This window comes from Melospiza georgiana, chromosome 22 (genome assembly GCF_028018845.1).
Source record: "Melospiza georgiana isolate bMelGeo1 chromosome 22, bMelGeo1.pri, whole genome shotgun sequence".
NCBI classification, from domain to species: domain Eukaryota; kingdom Metazoa; phylum Chordata; class Aves; order Passeriformes; family Passerellidae; genus Melospiza; species Melospiza georgiana.
The window spans coordinates 9,656,102-9,675,703 of NC_080451.1; the positions used below are offsets into that span (position 1 = coordinate 9,656,102).

The 19,602-nt window shown below is 43.0% G+C and overlaps 1 protein-coding gene across 1 annotated transcript in view; it reads right to left on the reverse strand.

Annotated features, from left to right (window-relative positions):
- Window positions 1-19,602, reverse strand: part of LOC131092520 (ATPase family AAA domain-containing protein 3) — a 30,695-nt gene that overhangs the window by 8,375 nt on the left and 2,718 nt on the right. The window contains exons 4-15 of the mRNA XM_058039231.1: window positions 18,104-18,163; window positions 17,208-17,277; window positions 16,060-16,225; window positions 14,330-14,399; window positions 11,630-11,785; window positions 11,275-11,331; window positions 10,237-10,362; window positions 9,131-9,255; window positions 6,223-6,274; window positions 5,663-5,733; window positions 3,939-4,106; window positions 3,098-3,206 (exon numbers count right to left, since the gene is read on the reverse strand). Of these exons, the coding sequence (XP_057895214.1) occupies window positions 3,098-3,206; window positions 3,939-4,106; window positions 5,663-5,733; window positions 6,223-6,274; window positions 9,131-9,255; window positions 10,237-10,362; window positions 11,275-11,331; window positions 11,630-11,785; window positions 14,330-14,399; window positions 16,060-16,225; window positions 17,208-17,277; window positions 18,104-18,163 (1,230 nt within the window). The remainder of the gene's footprint in view (window positions 1-3,097; window positions 3,207-3,938; window positions 4,107-5,662; window positions 5,734-6,222; window positions 6,275-9,130; window positions 9,256-10,236; window positions 10,363-11,274; window positions 11,332-11,629; window positions 11,786-14,329; window positions 14,400-16,059; window positions 16,226-17,207; window positions 17,278-18,103; window positions 18,164-19,602) is intronic.

Consider the following 19,602-nt stretch of genomic DNA (forward strand, 5'->3'; position numbering starts at 1 on the left):
GTGAGGATTTTTTGCAGTAATTCCTGGTTCCTGGAGGAACTCTGGAGTGAACTCCTCCCTGAGCACTGTAGCTATGCAGTTAACTCATCCTGCAGGGTTATTTTTGTCTGTGCTCAGCTCCCTGACCCAGTTCAGAGCACAGCCATCCACAGGGGTGCAGCAGCACCACGGCAAGGGGATGGGCAGGCAGGAAAACACTGCCACAAAGGCTGGAAAATGCAGCTTTGAGCCTTGCCTGCTCCTAAAAGAGTCACCAGGGCTAAAACAGGGAATAAAATAAAAACAGGACCCAGGAGAGCAGCGGGGGTGAGGGAATTCACCTGCATGGAAAGGGGATTTTCACCAAAGCTGCTGAGGGGTTCACACAGAAAAACCCAAAGGGCTCCTGGCAGGAATCTCCAAATTCCTCGTCCAAAAAACGGACAACAAGTCACAGGTTTTCATATTTTTATAAGTTTGCATATTTGGGGTTAATCTCCCAATTACAGCTTGAAGTGATGAAGGAATTTATTCCAAGTTTGCTACCTCCAAACTCATTTTTGTCTCACTTTTTTGGGGACAGGAACAGCAGCTCCAGTTGGTCCCAGCTCCAAATTAATCCAAAAAATGGACCACAGGTCACAGGTTTTCATATTTTTATAACTTTGATCCATTTGCATATTGGGGTTTAATCTCTCAGTTACAGCTTCAGGTAATGAGGGAATTTATCCCAAGGTTGCTCCCTCCAAACTCATTTTTGTTTAACTTTTGTGGGGCAGGAACAGCAGCTCCAAACTCCATGTCCAAAAAAATGGACAACAAGTCACAGGTTTTCATATTTTTATAAATTTGCATATTTGGGTTTAATCTCCCAATTACAGCTTGAGGTGATGAAGGAATTTATTCCAAGTTTGCTTCCCCCAAACTCATTTTTGTTTAACTTTCATGAGGTCCCTTTGATTTTAACCTTGATTTTAACTTAGATTTGATTTTCACTCCAATTTTCACCTTGATTTCCACTCTGATTTTCACTCCAATTTTCATCTTGATTTCCACTCTGATCTCCACTCTAATTTCCACCTTGATTTTCACTCTGATTTCCACCTTGATTCTCACCTTGATTTTCACTCTAATTTCCACTGTGATTTTCATTCTCATTTTCACTCTAATTAATTTCCACTCTGATTTCCATCTAATTTCCACTGTGATTTTCACTCTAATTTTCACCTTGAATTTCACTCTAATTTTCACTCTAATTTTCACTGATTTTCACCTTGATTTTCACCTTGATTTCCACTCTCATTTCACCACAAATGAAGTTTCTTGCCACATCCAACCACCTCAAACATTTCTCCTCACTCCCCTCTCCTAAATATATTTTTTCCCAGCCCTTTGAGTGCTCCATGAGAGCAGCACAACAACTTCCTGCTGTAATTTTACACCAAACCCTGGGAACAGTGCTGGCAGCACCAGGTGCATTTTTAAAAGCTGTCAGGGAAAATGATTCACCCCCACCTTTTTCCTTCCTTCAGCAGCACTTAAAGGATAAATGATAAAAGCTGAGGTCATTCCTGGGGAGAAATGACAAATTTGCTGATAAGGGGGTGATAAAAAGCAAAGCATCATTTATCACAACTTCTTATTACAGGAAATAGTTGGCAGCAGAGCCTTTCATAGATGACAGCACATATTTTGAAATATGATTCAATATCATAAAAATTATCCAGGAAAATTAACCAGCTGTGGGCTAGCAAAGAATAAAATAAAGAATTAACAGCACTCAAATTGGACCTCAGCTCATGAGTGCTGCAATTAAAATTAATTTCTACTAGAAAGGATAAATATTTACGTTCTTTAAAAGGTGAAAAATCAGAAGTAGAAGGAATGAAATGCACAAACTTCCTCAGATGTTTGTGAGCTGCTAAACTAAATTAAAAATTTAAGAGCTAAACAAAAAGCCACTTTGTTTTTACAAGCCCTGCAAGGAAGCTGACATGAGTAGGTTACATGAGACACAAACTGGAGCACATCCCTGCAGCTGATATTTCTGGGTTAGTGCATGAAAATCCCCAATCCAGTCAGAAACTGGCAGCTGTGACAAAACAAGGTGAAAACCTGATTTAAATAAAAAAACAACACTAAAGCTTGCTGAGCATGTGAATAATTGTACTACAAGTGACTGCATTTCCTATTTTTATATAGAAATATATAAGATAAATGTATAAATAAATATAATGTAAAAATAAAATGTACAAAATTTATCTATAAATAAAATGTACAAATATCTGGGTTTTTTCACCGCCAATCCCAGTTTTGTTTCTTTAATAGCTCAAACTGCACTGAGAGGATTTGGAACAAAGGAGAGGAGGAGGATGGTTCAGGGCCCCAGTGAAGGCACCAAAATCAGGTTTCTGTTCTGCTGAGCTTCCTGAGCTGGAGCTTGAGTGTGGCCACCCCAAACTGAGCCCAAACTCACCTGCTTGGCCTAAATTCCATAAGGGATTTCCCACTAGGAATTATCAAAACTGCTCCTGTTTATGGGGTGAGGAATTGAGCTGATATTGCAACACCCACCCCAGAGGCAGCAGGGATCTGGGGACACCCCATGGACAATGAATGAAGGAATTTACCCCAAGTTTGGGAAACCTTCACAGGGAGAGAGGAGCTGAGAGTCCAGAGTCAGAGCCTGGAACCTCCCAGGAGGGAAAGGGAGGGAAAGGGAAAAGGAAAGGGAAAGGGAAAGAGGAAAGGAAAAGGGGAAAGGAAGGGGAAGGAAGGGGAAGGAAGGGGAAGGGAAAAGGGAAGGGAAGGGAAAGGAAAAATGAGAGAAAAGGGAAGGATAAAGGGGGAAGGAAAAAGGGGGAAGGAAAAAGGGGAAGGAAAAAGGGGAAGGGAAAGGGAAGGGAAGGGAAAGGGAGGAGAGGGAAGGAAAGAGAAGGAAAAAGGAGAAGGAAAAAGGGGAAGGAAAATGGAAAAGGGAAAGGGAAAAGGGAAAAGGGAAAAGGGAAAAGGGAAAAGGGAAAAGGGAAAAGGAAGGGAAAGGGAAGGGAAAGGAAGGAAAGAGAAGGAAAAAGGAGGGAAAAGGGAAGGGAAGAAGGAAGGGAAGAGCCCCTCTCACCTGCCATGCCACAGCAAGCTGGGAGATCTCCCGGCCGGACATGCCCTCGGTCAGCCTGGCAATCTCTGAGCACTTCTTGCCATAATCAAACTGGGCCAGCTTCAACCTCCTGAAAGGCAAAACCACCTTTGGTCAGCTCCACACCACAGCAGTTCCTACAGGTTCCTGCTTGCATCTCTGCCTCCTGAATTGTAAGGGCACTGTAGCCAGGATATTTTATGAAAAATCCTTTACAACCACCAACTTCTGTCTCTTTGAAGATCCCAAGCTCCAAGGATGCCTCTGTCACGGACATATTTTACAAAAAATCCTTTCCTTAGCATCTTTTCTCCTGAGAAGCTGGAGGCCTCAGAAACAAAATGTAAACAATGGTTATCTGCTGCTGTGGAATGCAACAGGTGAATCTGTGATTGGTCTCATGTGGTTGTTTTTAATTAATGGCCAATCACAGCCCAGCTGTCTCAGACTCTCTGGTCAGTCACAAGATTTTATTATCATTCCTTTCTATTCCTTTCAAGCCTTCTGATGAAATCTTTTCTTTTATTCTTTTAGTATAGTTTTAATAGATCATTTAAACATAACATATATATCATAAAATAATAAATCAGCCTTCTGAACCATGGAGTCAAGATTCTCATCTCTCCCCTCATCCTGGGACCCCTGTGAACACCAACACAGGGCACAACAAAAAATCTGGGACGGTGTCACAGCGAGAGGCACCTCCCAAGTCTTTTGCCTGTTGAAAGAGCATTTATAGACAAAATACACAAGAAAGGGGATGAGGAAAAACAAATAAAGAGAGGGAATTCTCTGAAGTGGGAGAATTGTGAGGGGCACTCACTGTTTGCCCTCTGTGGCTGGCTTCAGCACGTGCTGGTCGAAATACATCCTGACGAGGCGCTCGCGCTCCTCCAGCTGGGGCAGCTCAAAGTTCACCATCTCATCTATCCTGTCATTGATGGCCCAGTCAAACTGCTCTGGCTGGTTGCTTGCTAAAACAAGCATAAACCTGGAATTAGGGGAAAAAAATAAATAAAGATTGACTGACAAAGGCATAAAAATCAAAATTGATGAGCTGAGTTTGAACATCGGGAGCTGCCGTGGTTGGGATCAAAGATGTTTCATTACATGAAAGAAACCCCTGGATTCCTTAGAAATACCTTAGAAATACCTTTAAAACCTTAGAAATAACCTCAAGCAGCACACTAAAATGTGTTTGGGGTTGTTTAGAACACTCTGAAGTGTGCAGACCCAGCTCTGCTCCATGAGCTGCTCCAGATCCTGCTGCATTTTGGAGCTGGAATTTCTTTTTTGTTTTATTGCTTTGTAATGATGCTTCTTCCCTGTGCCAATACTTTAATGCTTTAATTGATGTCACCAGTTAAACAGTGCCTAATAATTTGAAATGGGCTTTTAAGCACAGCTATTGGAATATTGATGTTCTTGCTGTCTGGCTGAATCATTGCCTACAAGGGGCCGTGTTCTCTGCTGTCATTTCTGGAGATAACTTGGCCAAACCAAGACTGTGGAATTTTTACCATCAAAACTTGCAGAAACACAAGCCTGGATTAAGGATTAAGCCAGGATTGCCATGCAGCCTGATATTCAGGCAGTTTGCTATCCCACAGGATAATTTTGGGAAGTTGAAAAGCAGCAATTCCCAGTCCTGGTGCAAATTCTCTGCTGAAGGAAGAGTTTTCCTCAGGGTGTCACCAAAGCACCCCATTCATACACCCCATTTCATCCATTTCACCCCAGTGAGCTCCCCCTGATGCATGCAGGGCTGCTCCTTGCCCAGAGCAGCAATGAGGCTGCTCAGAAGTAAAAAGCAGAGCATGAATCACCAGGGCATGTTCAGTGTCCTCAGATGGCTCATGGGTGAAATCAGGGCTGAATTTAATGGCAGATCTCATTGTAAATGAGAGCTCAGCTGTTCTGGGCATCCCCAGCACCCCAAAAAACACCCCCAGAGCTCTTCCAAGGCTATTTAAAATCACCAGCACCCAAAAAACATCCTCAGAGCTCTCCTGAGATATTTTAATATCAGGGGAAAGAAAGAAAGAAATGTCCCCAGCACCCCCAAAAAAACTCCCAGAGCTCTTCCAAGGCAATTTTAAATCCCCACAGGGATTTTAAGCACAGGGGAAGCAATGGAAACTCAGCTGCCTCACACAAGAGGTCACTGCAGAGGAGCAAACACCACCCAAGTGTTTTTCCTGGGAACTTGAAGCACCCAGCCAGGAGAACTCTGAATTTTTGTGGGAATGATTTTCCTGGGCTTTTGTATAAACAGGAACTGGCCAAGAAACAAAATATAAACATCAAGATACTCAAGATGTCCAAATATCACCAAAGTTTGAGGGAAAAGTTTTCCTTCTGTTCTGATTTCCAAGTGCCAGGAAAAGTTGAAGGACGAACAAGCTACATGAAGCACATAAGAGAGGGGGAAATTCTCTGTGGATTCTGTTCAATCCCCCAGCAGCACAGACCATTTCCAACCTCCAGAGATCCTTTAAAGACTTTTCTCAACCCAGGCAAATATCAGCTGCTGAAGTGGATACTCACTTGTTGCTGTGCTGCCCTGTTCTGTGCAGAAATGCATTTAGAGTTGCTCTGAGGTCTTCACTGATTTTCTCCTGCAAAGGTAAAAGCCAAAGGAGCATCAGCTGCTGGGGACTGCAGGCAGCTCAGAGCTTTAATCAGCATTAAGGACTAAGGGAATTCTGTTATTTGGCCATTTGTTTATTTGTATTCCTTTATTTAAGGAGGAGAAGGAGGAGAAGGAACAGGAAGGAGGAGAAGGAGGAGAAGGAGGAGAAGGAGGAGGAGAAGGAGGAGAAGGAGGAGAAGGAGGAGAAGGAGGAGAAGGAGGAGAAGGAGGAGAAGGAGGAGAAGGAGGAGAAGGAGGAGAAGGAGGAGAAGGAGGAGAAGGGGAGGAGAACAGGAGAAGGAGCAAAGCAGGAGAAGGAACAGGAGAAGGAGCAACAGCAGAACAGGAGCAGGAGAGGAGTAAAGCAGAACAGGAGAAGGAGCAGAGCAGAAGAAGGAGCAGGAAAAGGAGAAGGAGCAGAAGAAGCAGAGCAGGAGCAGAGCAGGAGCAGAGCAGACACACACCCAGCACTTACTGTGGCCCTTTTCCTCAGGAATGCATCTGCCTCGTCCACGAAGAGCAGGAGGCTGCAAAGGGAAGCACCACAGTGAGAGCACAGGCTGAGGCAGGCCTGGGGAGCCTCTGCTGCTTTTAGGGTTGGGATTAAATGGACAAGATGGAATTTCTTGTTTGGACTCAGATGTTTGTTAGTTCTTATCTCTGTTATAGTTTCACAAACCCTGAGTTCTGCAGCACTTTAACAAACTAAAACGGAGCCCTGTCTGTCTCTCTACAAGGCCTTTTAAGGATAAAGTGTCCAATTAAGAAATGACACCTAAATTATTTTTACTTTTAACCCAAAAACCAACCACCCATGGCCTGCAATGTGGAGTTTTTTTATCAATTACACAAAACCACCCAAAGGCATGGAGGAGGAGGAGAAGGAGGAGAAGAAGGAGGAGAAGAAGGAGGAGAAGAAGGAGGAGAAGGAGAAGGAGAAGAAGGACCAGCCTCTGTCCTAAAACCTCCACCCTGCCCCATATATTTCCATATTCTAAAACCCCAAACTCTGAGCTTCCCACCCTTTTCCCACCCACTTCTATCCAAACTCCACACCCACAATCCCAGCTCCATCATTCCATTCTCCTCAGCCTCAAATGCAGAAATTTAGACCTGCTCAAGTCTGAGTGCTATTTTAGCATTCCCTCCTCTTTACAGAGATGTGTGCAGGGCACAACACAGAAATCTTGGTGACAGTGACACCTCCCTGCCATTTCTCCTCCAAAAAGCTCAAACCACAGTCCTGCCCTCAGCCTGCTTTGTTGTTTTGTGAGGTTTTTCTTTCCCAAACCACAGCAGCACTAATGGAATGGCTTTACTACCTGTGGAGAAGTGAATTAATAAAGGCCATGAATTATTCACCAAAATAAATTCACTTCTAACCCAAGGGCAGAGCTCTTCCCAAGGGACTGAGCCTGTAAAGATGTTTATCAATAACAGGAGCAGGTTGCTCATAAAGCTGTCACAGCTTGTATTACCTCCCTGCCTAACTTCAAACCCAGCTTTTTTCCAGGGCATTTCAGGCCTGTTAACATCTTCTCCCAAATATTCTCTGCAGAAAATGTGTTATCACAATTTCAGCTAAATAGGAAACAGCTAACTGGTGGATATTCAGAATTAAATATGCTTAAATACTTCAGTGCTGCTGGAGGAGAGAATATTGATTTTATGGACACATGTAAGCTTTGATCAGGCAGTGTAGGGAGCTGAAATGCACAAAATTTTTATTAGGGCAGAGAAATTCAGAGCCAGGCAGTGTTGGAAGAGAATTCCTTGATGGAAGCATCCAGCTGAGCTCACATCTCTTCCAAGTTCTCACTTAAATTCTGAGCTCACTTAAATTCTGACACCTTCCCCTCTATAGCTCCTCAGGATAGAAGCTTAAAAAATTAAATCTTGCTTTTAAATCCCTGACTTTTTTTTCTTTGTAAGGGGAAATAGAAAGATTCAGGTGATGAATGAAGCAAGGATTAAAAGAGACACCACAAGATAATGTCCATCTGAAGCAATCAGAGAGCACATAAATCACTGGGCAGCCCCATTCACAGATCTGAGCTCAAAGCAGCACAAAACCCTAAGTGACATCTCTGAAAGTTCAATATTGAATTTCACCAGCCTGGCTGGACAAGAATCTCTGCAGTGCAAAAATCAAAAATCCATTTATATTGGTAGGAGCAAATGAACCACACACTCCTACAAAATCAGGGAGCCACATTCAGCCTCAGCCTGAGGAGCCTCTGCAGATAAAAATCTGATTTTAAAGGTGACTGAAAAAGCAAAAGTTCTTTTTTGTGTTTGTGTTTTCTATACCTGATATTTTACACCTGTTTGTGATTTTCATGTCAATACCTTTAGCATCTATGTCCTCCTTATCCTCTTTTATTTCTTTTATTCACTCTTCTTGTTTAGGACTCAAAAGTAAACCAGAAGCTGCATTTAAATACTAACAGTGTTTAAAATCTTCAGGAGATTCTGTGTTGCCTCACTCAGTAACAACTAATTTATTATGATTATTCTTGCAAATATAATGAAATAACAATCATTATACTGAGCAATTTATAGAGCAACTCCATGGATCATTTCAGAAGAGATTTGCTGCCCCCTCAAAGGGAAAAGCAAGGTTCTTGCAGGATCAATCCCTTGCTTTCTAACAATTTATTTATTTTAAAATAATATAATATAATATAATATAATATAATATAATATAATATAATATAATATAATATAATATAATATAAATATAGAATATATAATATAGATATGGTTCTTGCAGGATCAACACCATGCTTTCTAACAATTTATTTATTTTAAAATAATATAATATAGAATATATACAGAATATATAATATAGATATGGTTCTTGCAGGATCAACCCCTTGCTTTCTTACAATTTATTTATTTTAAAATAATATAATATAATATAATATAATATAATATAATATAATATAATATAATATAATATAGAATATATAATAGATACGGTTCTTGCAGGATCAACCCCTTGCTTTCTAACAATTTATTTATTTTAAAATAAGTAAAATTTATTTATTTTAATAAATAAATCTTTATTATATATTATATATATTTATTATGTATAATAAATGCATTACATATATATTCTAGATAATGTAATGTAATGTGATCTAATGTAATGTAATATAATACAAATATTTTACATATATATATACACACATATATACACACACACACATATATATACATATACATACATACATACATATATATATATACACACATACATATATATCTATATATATATAAATAAAATATATATATTAGGGCCGAACTACACTGTTGTAGCTGTGGGTGAGGGATTTTTGAACAAAAACCCAAAGTGAGCATTAAATAAAAGCCCAACTTACCCTCTCCTACTGGTGTTGGCCCAGTCAAAGAGTTTGTGCATGGCTGTGACCCCTTCCCTGCCCATGGGGGCCACGTCCCCTCCTGTCATGATGGCATAGTCCATGCCCGAGTGCACAGCCAACTTCTGCAGGGAAACAAAACCCACCAAATCCAACCTTGATTTTCACTGCAAGGCCAGGGAGGATGAAGAGGAATTAAAGTGATTTAAGTCCTGTCAGTGCTGGTTTGCAGAGGGAAGTATTGGCTTCTTTATGTTCTTTATCACTTAATGGCAATTTTTTATTTAGGGCAAAAATAAACCACATAAACCCAACAGAGGTGGATATGAAAGGGCCGCTGCTGTGATTCTATTTATTTTCTCAATTTTTATCCATCTCTATTGGCTATAGAAACCTCAACTACGTGGCTTTAGAAATCCAGTAGGTGCCATACAAAGCTTTAGGTGCCATAATCTCAAAGTTATTGGGGTATGGGTTTAATGCACTGATAGAGGGAAAAAAAATTCAATTTTCATCAGTTTGGCAAATCTGCCACTGTTAAAAAGTTGATGAAACCTCAGGTCTCATGGACAAACAGCTGCTACTGTGATTCCCACAAATAAATCCCAGTTCCAAGGGATTCCCACAAACAAATCCCAGTCCCAAGGGATTCCCACAAACAAATCCCAGCTCCAAGGGATTCCCACAAACAAATCCCAGCTCCAAGGGATTCCCACAAATAAATCCCAGTCCCAAGGGATTCCCACAAACAAATCCCAGTTCCAAGGGATTCCCACAAACAAATCCCAGTCCCAAGGGATTCCCACAAATAAATTCCAGTCCCAAGGGATTCCCACAAACAAATCCCAGTTCCAAGGGATTCCCACAAATAAATCCCAGTTCCAAGGGACTCCCACAAACAAATCCCAGTCCCAAGGGCCTTTCCCAGGTGGAAATACAGACCCAAGTGGCTGCAGTGATTCAGAGCAGAATCAGGCTGCTCTCTCCTCCCTCCCCAACAGAACAAAATGTTTGTTCAACACTCCAGCCAGAGATCCCAGCCCAGGGAAGCTCCACAGCCCTGGAATGTTCAGAACACTCTGGCAGAATCTTGGCAGGGTTTTTACCTTGGCAAAAAGAGTCTTCCCAGTGCCAGGGGGCCCGTACATCAGGATATTCCTGTAGAGGCTTTTGTTCCTTTTTGTGTTTCTCGTTGCTATGGCAATGTCTCTCACACGTGCTTCCAGCTGGGGCTGCAGGGAAAAAAAATTCAATTTAAGGATCAGAAGGTACCAAAAAGAGCTGCACCTACCAGGTTCCCAAATCAGTACCTGCAGGAAGGAGGCAGCACTCCAGGCTCAAGCTTTTAAGTCTTAACTTCAGCTGCTCATGACTCCACACCAAGGTCATTTCCTGTCCTATGTGAGGATTTACTGGATTTTCTGTCCACTTGGCTACAATTCTTTCATAAGAAAAAGCAGCAGTGCAGGAAGGAGTGCAGTGACTACTCTAGGAACAGATAACACCTAAATATTCACTTCCTACTGGATGCCCTGGGAGGGATATGTCAAAACATAAGCAACTCTTTGCAGTGCTAATTCCTTCTCAAGTCATAAATTGATATTTATATTCCTACTGCATTTGGGGATACTGGGAGAGAGATATTCCTGCAGGAGCATTTTCTCTCAGCAGCTTCAAGCAGCTCTTAAATTTGCCAGATAACCAGGACTTAAATTTAGAAGTAAATATACAGAAGTAGCACTAATTAGCAAGTTAAAAACCAATCTCAGGGTGGGTAAATGTACAGAATATTTAGATTTTTTTTTGGCCTAAAAGCTGGTTTGGGTTCAGTAATCCTTAACTTCAGATGGCACAAGTGGAATTCTGAATCTTCACGTGCTGACTACAGAGAGAAACTGCAGCAGAGCAAGGACTGAACTAAGATTTCCAACTGCTTTTCACAGAGGGAAAAAAGGTGAACAAGCTGCTTAATGCATGTCACACTGAACACAGGAGCTTATTTATGGTCTCAGTGTCCCAAGGGACAAGAAGCCACTAAAAGTGCTGGAATTGCAGCTTTAGAAGGGATTTTAAGGCACCAGCAGCTCTCATTTGGAATCCAAAGTCATCCTTGACAGCCCAAGGCAGGAGAACAGAGTACTCACACTGAGAACAACTCCTTCAAGGGCATCCTGAGCCTTGCTGGTGAGACGTTTACCAACCTTGGGAGGACAAATTCAGTTACTCACAGGCAGAATAAAACCACATTTTGACAACTCACTTGGACTAAAACACCTTAACAGAACACCAGAGGGCTCAGCCCACCCATCCCACCTCCAATATTTTATTTATTTATTCACTGACAGTCCCAGCCGAGCGGAACACAGAACCCAAGGTGAATTTTACCTTGATGGGAAGTTTCAGAGCCTCCAGCCATCCATTCCACCTCGAATATTTTGTTTATCCAGCCCCACTGACAACCCCAGCTGAGTGTAACACAGAACCCAAGGTGAACTTTACCTTGATGGGATGTTTCAGAGCCTCCAGCACAGTGATCCTGGAGGTTTCCCTCACCAGGGAGGGTTTGCCCAGCCTGGCCTCGATGTAACGCCCTGCTACAGCCGTGGCATTTTTGGCAGAATAAACCCCCACTGCCAGCAGGGTCAGCCCTGCCACCTGCAAAAAAAAAAAGGGGAAAAATGAGCAAAAACCACTTGGAAAGGCAGTGCTGCTGTGGTGGGGCATTAAGATTCAGGACAAATGCTGAGCAGGAAGGGTTTATTTTTGGTAAGGTGTTTTTTATCATCCCTGCTCAGACAGTCAAGGTCTCACACTCCCTGTTCACTGACTGCTCCTGCACAGCAAAAAAGCACAAGTGAAGCATTTAGTCCTGAATCCAAAAGTGCATCCTGGCCAAAAAAAAATGTGGGGATGTCCAGATTTTCAAGTAAATTGAGTAATGAAGATAAACCACATCAGCCAAAAAGTGTGGGGCTGAATTTTCATCTAAATTAAGTAATGAAGATAAACCACACCAGCCAAAAAGTGTGGGGCTGAATTTTCATCTAAATTGAGTAATGAAGATAAACCAAAAAGTGTGGGGCTGAATTTTCAACTAAATTTGAGTAATGAAGATAAACCAAAAAGTGTGGGGCTGAATTTTCAAGTAAATTGAGTAATGAAGATAAAACAACCACATCAGGCAAAAAGTGTGGGGCTGAATTTTCAAGTAAATTGAATTCCCAATTTTCAATTTACTGGAAAATTCAGCCCCACGCTTTTTGGAATTTCCACCATGGGAATGGGAATTGCCATAATAGAATGGGAATTGCCACCATGGGAATGGGAATTACTCCCACGGAAATGGGAATTACTCCCATGGGAATGGGAATTGCCATAATAGAATGGGAATTGCCCCCATGGGAATGGGAATTACCCCCATGGGAATGGGAATTACCACCACAGAATGGGAATTGCATCACTCACTGGGCTGTTCCTGCAGAAACCCCCCAAAAGGAGCCATTCCCATGGATCTGCCAGTGAAGCAGAAACACTCCAGACTCTGGAGTCAGCTCAGAGCTGATGCCAATAATTCATATCAGAGAAAAGAGCAAACTGCAGCAATTGCTTTTAAAATGAGCTGACTTCTCCTGCAAGCACAGATCAGGGTGAAAAGCCTCAAGGACAGCAAGGATGGTGGCACTGCTCAATAAACCATGAGGCACCATCTGGTAGCCCTCACTCTGCTGGAATGTGTGACATCACCCCTGCTCTGGGTGGGAGCACCAAGGGATCAGAACTGAGAGTTCCAGGATGCAAAGAGTGAGGGATCTCCATGCCCAGCTCAGCCCAGACACAGAACACAGGACAGATTTCACCTTTTTAGCAGCCTCCCTCTAAAAACAGAGCCATGATCTCATGCTCTCTGAGACCATCCAGCACAAAGTTCCTGTGCCTGGATGGAGCTGATGTAATTTCCTCAGATTTTTGATGATGTTCATGTCACAAGATACAGAGCTTTAAAAATTCTGTATCAAACAAGAATCCAATTGCCAGCTCTAAAAATTAATCTGATTACAGGGAGTTGTGGTTTTGCATGGGAGACATTTACCCACTTTTTTATCATAAAGTATCAAAGGAATGGATTTCTGATCAGTAAAAAAATGAATTACACTAAAACCACAATGAACCAAAAAATTTGAGGTAGAACCTTTGGGAATAGGGAATGAGGGGTTCCAGAGGAGAAACAAAACCAAAAACATCATGGGGATGGGAATTGCCACCATGGGAATTGTCACCATGGGAATGGGAACTGTCACCATGGGAATGGGAATTGTCACCATGGCAATGGGAATGGCCACCATGGGAATTGTCACCATGGCAATGGGAATTGTCACCATGGGAATGGGAATTACCACCATGAGAATTGTCACCATGGCAATGGGAATTGTCACCATGGGAATGGGAATTACTGCTTGGCTGGGAAGAGGTAGAGAAAGAGCAGCACTTAGAGCTGAAAATTCAGGTTTCATTTACAAGAACCTTAAAATAACTGATTCTTACCTTACAGTAATTCTAAACTTTTTAAAGCAACAAAAAATATGAGTTCCAGCTGTGTTATCTCCTTTCCAAAAATACACTTGCCTTTTTCTTTTCTTTTTTTTTTTTTTTTCAAGCTAAATGTCCCAAATTCACAAGAGAAGAACATGTCAGAAGCAAAAAATGACAATTTGTATGTGGGTCAAGTGAGTGCACAGCTCAAAGCACCAAGCACTGATCTCCAAAGGGCTCTGAATGCTGCAGATGACAAAAGGAGCCACTAAAAGTTTCTCTTGTTCTCCCCACAGCTCTCAGGCAAAGGATGTTTTGTATGTATGCCTTTTTGTGTGTATTAAAAATCAGAGGGTGGAGCAGATGGTGGTGACTGATTTAAGGCAGAATTTCTATTTTAACCAGCTACCAAAAATATATTTTCACTGTTGTTTTAAGTTTTACACTGAGAAACAACTTTCTGTCCCCAAGATTCCACTGCCAAGCTCTTTTGTCCTGTGAAAAGATGCTGCTCTGGCTTTTAATCAATTTATTCAGCACACGTAGCAGTTCTCCAAGTGCTCTCTGGGCTACATCAAAATTGGATTGAAGGCTGTGACACAATCAGAGTTTAACACACATTTCCAACCTGGCTTTTCTGGAAGTTTCTGCCAGGTTTGCCAAGCTTACCGTGGCTGTGACTTTATCCCAGTCTGTCACAAAAGCACGGAATCCTTCCCCAAAGAGCATCCCAGCTGTCCTGTGGCAAACAAACAGCAAGGCAAGCAGGAGAAAAAGGGAATTCAGTGAATTAATACATTTTAAAACAGGATTTCAGACTGTTTTAAAGTTGTTCATCTTCGGAACAAGTCAAAGCTAAAGGCTCACCTCAGAACTGGAATGTGAACATGGAAAATATTTATAATATTTATAATCATCTGATATTTATATTCATCTGAAAATATATTTATAATCATCAGAATATATATTTATAATTATTTGAAAATACATTTGTAATCATCTGAAAATATACTTACAATCATCTGATGCCTACATCTGAGCTGGGATTAAATCCAGAAAAGCACCTGGCCCTAAGATGGTATCAATTGAATTTAATGCATGATTTGGGCTGGACTGGAGGTATTTAAAGCTTTTTTTGTTCAAAATTATAAAGGATCTAAAATGAGCCAATTCCAAAGCTAAACAGCCAGCCCTGAGGAGCCAAAGTGCATGATAGCTTGTGATGGATGCTCTGAAAGAACTGAGGGGAACTGAAAGAGCTGAGGGGTTCTCAGAGCTACTGAGCTCCAGGACTAGAGGAAAAGGCCTGAAATAATTTGTTAGAAAAATTGTATCACCCTGACTGTCTCTGGTTGCTATTTCAAGTGACAATGTAGCGAGACAAGCACAAGAGGTCACACAACACTGGAATTCCTCAGAGGAACAAACCCCAGGGTCTCCCACACCTGGGGACACACCTGGAAAAGCACCAGGCTGAAATTCCTTGGAGGAACAAACCCCAGGTTTTCCCATATATGGAGACACACTTGGAGAATCACCAGGGGAACAAAGCCCAGGTTCTCTGAGATGTGGGGTCACACTTGGAGAAGCATCAGAGGAACAAACCCCAGGTTCTCCCACACATGGGGACACACTTAGAGAAGCAGCAGCCTGAAATTCCTCAAGGCAACAAACCCCAAGTTCTCCCACACGTAGAGCAGCACCAGAGGAGCAAACCCCAGGTTCTCCCACATGTGGGAGAAGCACCAGGCTGAAATTGCTCAGAGGAACAAACCTGAGGTTCTCCCATGTGTTGGGACACACGTGGAGCAGCTGCTGAGGAACAAACCCCAGGTTCTCCCAGATCTGGGGTCACAATTGGAGAAACACCAGGCTGAAATTCCTCAGAGGAACAAACCCCAGGTTCTCCCAGATGTTGGGACACGTGTGGACAAATTCCTCAGAGGAACAAACCCCACGTCCTCTCCTACTTGGAGAAGCTCCAGAGGAACAAACTCCAGGTTATCCCACATGCAAATCCAGGTTCTCCTGCGTGTGAGGACACACTTGGAGAAGCACCAGGCTGAAATTCCTCAGAGGAACAAACCCCAGGTCCTCCCACGTGCTGGGACACACGTGGAGGCACAAACCCCAGTTTCCCCCCAACACACCTGGAGCACCTCCAGAGGAACAAACCCCAGGTCCTCCCACACACCTGGAGCACCTCCAGAGGAACAAACCCCAGGTCCTCCCACACACCTGGAGCACCCCCAGAGGAACAAACCCCAGGTCCTCCCACACCCCTGGAGCACCTCCAGAGGAACAAACCCCAGGTCCTCCCACACACCTGGAGCACCCCCAGAGGCACAAACCCCAGGTCCTCCCCCACACCCAGAGCCCCTGCAGCCCCCCTGCCCCACCTGAGGGACTCGAGCACGGTCTGGCGGTGCTCGGCCGCCTTGAGGCGGATCTGCTCGCGGATGATGTCGGCGTTCTCGCGCTCAGCCTTGGCGCGCGCCCGCGCCTCCGCCTCCACCCGCAGCATCTCGTTCTTGTGCCGCAGCTCCATCTCCCTCTCCACGGTGGCTTGGGGGGAAATAAACAGCACAGAGGTCAAAGCGTGGCATGGGAGAAGGAAAACCCCAGGGAAGGTGCTGTGGACTGGAAGGAAGAGGGGCAAAATGGTTTCAAAGGGGATTTTGGAAGCGCTGTTACGTCAAACGTGGAATTGTGTGAAGGGAGAATGAATGAGAAATTCAGGAGTGAAATAACCCTCTCCTCTCCTCAAGTATGAAATCAGAATTTCAGGTATGAATCTGAATTCCAGTATGAAATCAGAATTCCAGTATGAAATCAGAATTTCAGTATAAAATCAGAATTTCAGATTTTGGAAGCGCTGTTACTTCAAAATTGTGTGAAGGGAGAATGAATGAGAAATTCAGGAGTGAAATAACCCAACCCTACAGGGTTTCACCACTGGGATGTGTTATTCAGCTATACTTCCCTCACTGGATGGCAGCACAGCTGGCCACATCTGTGCTTGGAGCAAACCATCCCATTCATTCAGGTAATTAACATTAACATTTCTCAACATTTCTGAGACCTGCATCCAGTGGAGTTCTGCAAACCCAGGAATTCTGACAATTCCCAACAACAAAAAGAAGCTAAGCAAGTTTCACACCACAACTTTTTTATTTTCTGCAGGAAACTGAATGGAGATGAGGTGACACAGATTCAATCACTCCTCCCAGAAGATGTTTTGTTTCTCTCCTCTCCTCAAGTATGAAATCAGAATTTCAGGTATGAAATAAGAATTTCAGGTATGAAATCAGAATTCCAGTATGAAATCAGAATTCCAGTATGAAATCAGAATTTCAGGAGATCCTGACAGCTCACTGGGAAATCCAGGAGTGGCAGGGGAGATGTTCAGGAGTGCAGCCCTTTCTAAAGCTAACCTTGGAAGCAATTGGAATTTACCTCCTGAAATTTATCTGACATCAAATGGACACAAAGACCAGCACAAGGACTCCACATGTGCTCACACCCTCAGCAGCTGAACAAAACTCACCTCGCCTCATGGCCTCCTGCTTCTGCACAGACTCCTCCTGCTTCCTCAGGTTCTCCTCATTAGCAAGTTGCTACAGGGAGAGATGAGAGCAAAAGAGATGTTGATGCTGTAATGACTCCATCAAGTGTGAACTGAAGTGCTACTGATGCCTCAGGTTTTGGCTTTTCTATTTTCCAGATTCTGTGCTGATATCTCAGGTTTTAACTTTTCTGTTTTTCACATTCTGTGCTGCTTTAGTGTGTGGGTCTGGGTTCACATCAGGGCATGGTGAGCTCTGTGCACAGAGCAGGGAGACAAAACAATTCCTGCTCCAGCTGGGCACCAAGGACAAATGATCCAAATCTCAGCCCAGGAGCACAAACACCGTGGGCTGGAGAGAAAAAAACAAGGATGGGACTGCAGGGGCTAAAGCTGGAATGGGACAATTCACTCCAATATGTAAATGAACTAAAATTGATAATTTTGTGACCAATCATCCATTTTTTGGGACCATTTTGGTTCATCCTGGGTTCAATTTGGGACCATTTTGGTTCATCTTGGGTGCAGCCCTGGCTGGGCTCCTGTGCTGCCCAAGGTGGATCCATTGAGGAGAAACTCTTCATAAATCCCTGCTTTATTCTTTAAATCTGCCTGGTCTGTTCTAGCATAGCCTTCACAAATATTTCCAAGGTTGAAGTGTGTTTTCCTCTCCCCATCTCCCACATTTCCCCTCCTAACCCCAAGCTGCTGCTTTGCCCCAATGCCCAGCCTTGATGTGCAGTGCTGATGTTGATAACAGAGATAAGCAGTGCCCAGCAGGACAGGGCACAGCTCCAGAGCATCTCTGGGATTTCAGAGGGCTCCCAGCCCATTCCCAGCTGGATCAGGGCAGGAATCCCCACCCTACCCTACCCTACCTGCTGTCTCATCTGCTCGTCGTAGCGCTGCCGGGCCAGCTTGTCCTGGTACTGGGCTCTCTTCAAAAAACAAAATAAAATATACAGATTAGGCAGTTAAAAACCAGCCTGCTCCTCGGGGGAATGAGGTTCAGAGGGAAAAAAACAAATAAAATGGGGAAATCCACACAAACAAAAGGTTATCCTGGATTTGAATGTGAATATCCTTAGTCAGCACCAAGAACTTTTCTGTGCTGAGGAATCTCTACAGTCTGACTTCATTTTATGGGATCACAGATGCCAAAATAAAAAGCAAGGGTTTCTTGGCCCACAAAAGGAGACTTCAGTGGGAAAAATAAGGTTTTCATGTTCTAAACCACATTATCTGGACTGGAGACTGCAAGCAATAGAACTGTCATGATGTGCTGATGGTTCTGATGAAGATTTATTTATTCCATATGAATTGCTCTTATCAATCACTGCAACTCCAAATAAACCCAAATCATCTCCACTGAACTGGAAGGGGGCTGAGGATCCACAGGTCAGGGGGTGACACCATTCCCCATTCCAAACACAGCACAACAGCTTGGGAATTATCTCCTCAGCAACTTGGAATAAACCAAGCTGATTTTGGTTATTTACCAAGAATATCTGAGTTTGCTGTGGTTTCAGACAAGCCAGGAGTTTGCTGTGAGCTCCAATGGTGCCCTATGAGCAGCAGGAGGTGAAGAACCAAGCCCTGAGTGTGCAGCTGCTCCCTGGGCCAGCCCTGCTCAAAGTCCAAACTCTGCCAGGGTAAAAGCACCACGTGCCAAATGAACAGCTCTAGCAAACTCCCCAGGCTGGAAATTCCATTAAAATTAATCAATTCTCTCCTCTCCTGTGCTCTCAGAGCAAGAAATCCCCACAATTTAACTTTTAACATTTAGGCCAGCCTTTGTTTTCCCTGTTTCAGGATTACTGCCACAGCAGCCACTCAAGCTAAAACAAACCAACACTGCTCACAACAACTCAGATTTGCATCACTTCTCCTCAAGATATTTTTTCCTGTTTAATTCAGAAGAAATAAAATACTTAAGACTGAAATCCAAATAACTTCAGAGCCATTTCACTGTCCAGGCTAACATAAACAGTTGATAAATCAGTATTTCTCAACATTTCCCTGAAAAGCCCCTTAGGAAAACCCCAAAAACACAAAATGAGAGAAACTGCTAGAGAGAAAATTAACTGCACAATTAACTCTTAGACTTTTGTCCATACTGCTGGAGAGAAACTGTTAATTGGACAATTACCTCTCGGACTTTTGTTCCCAATTTCTTGAGCATCCAATTCCTTTGGATGCTCAAGAACTCGGAATGAAGTCCCAGAGCATTAAAAATCCAGCTCAACATCACAAATCCAGAACAGCTTTTCCCTGAAAAGCTCTTTAGGAAAACCCCAAAAACACAAAATGAGAAGAAACTGCTACCACCAATTCCTTTGGATGTTCAAGAACTTGGGAATAAAAGTCCCAGAGGATT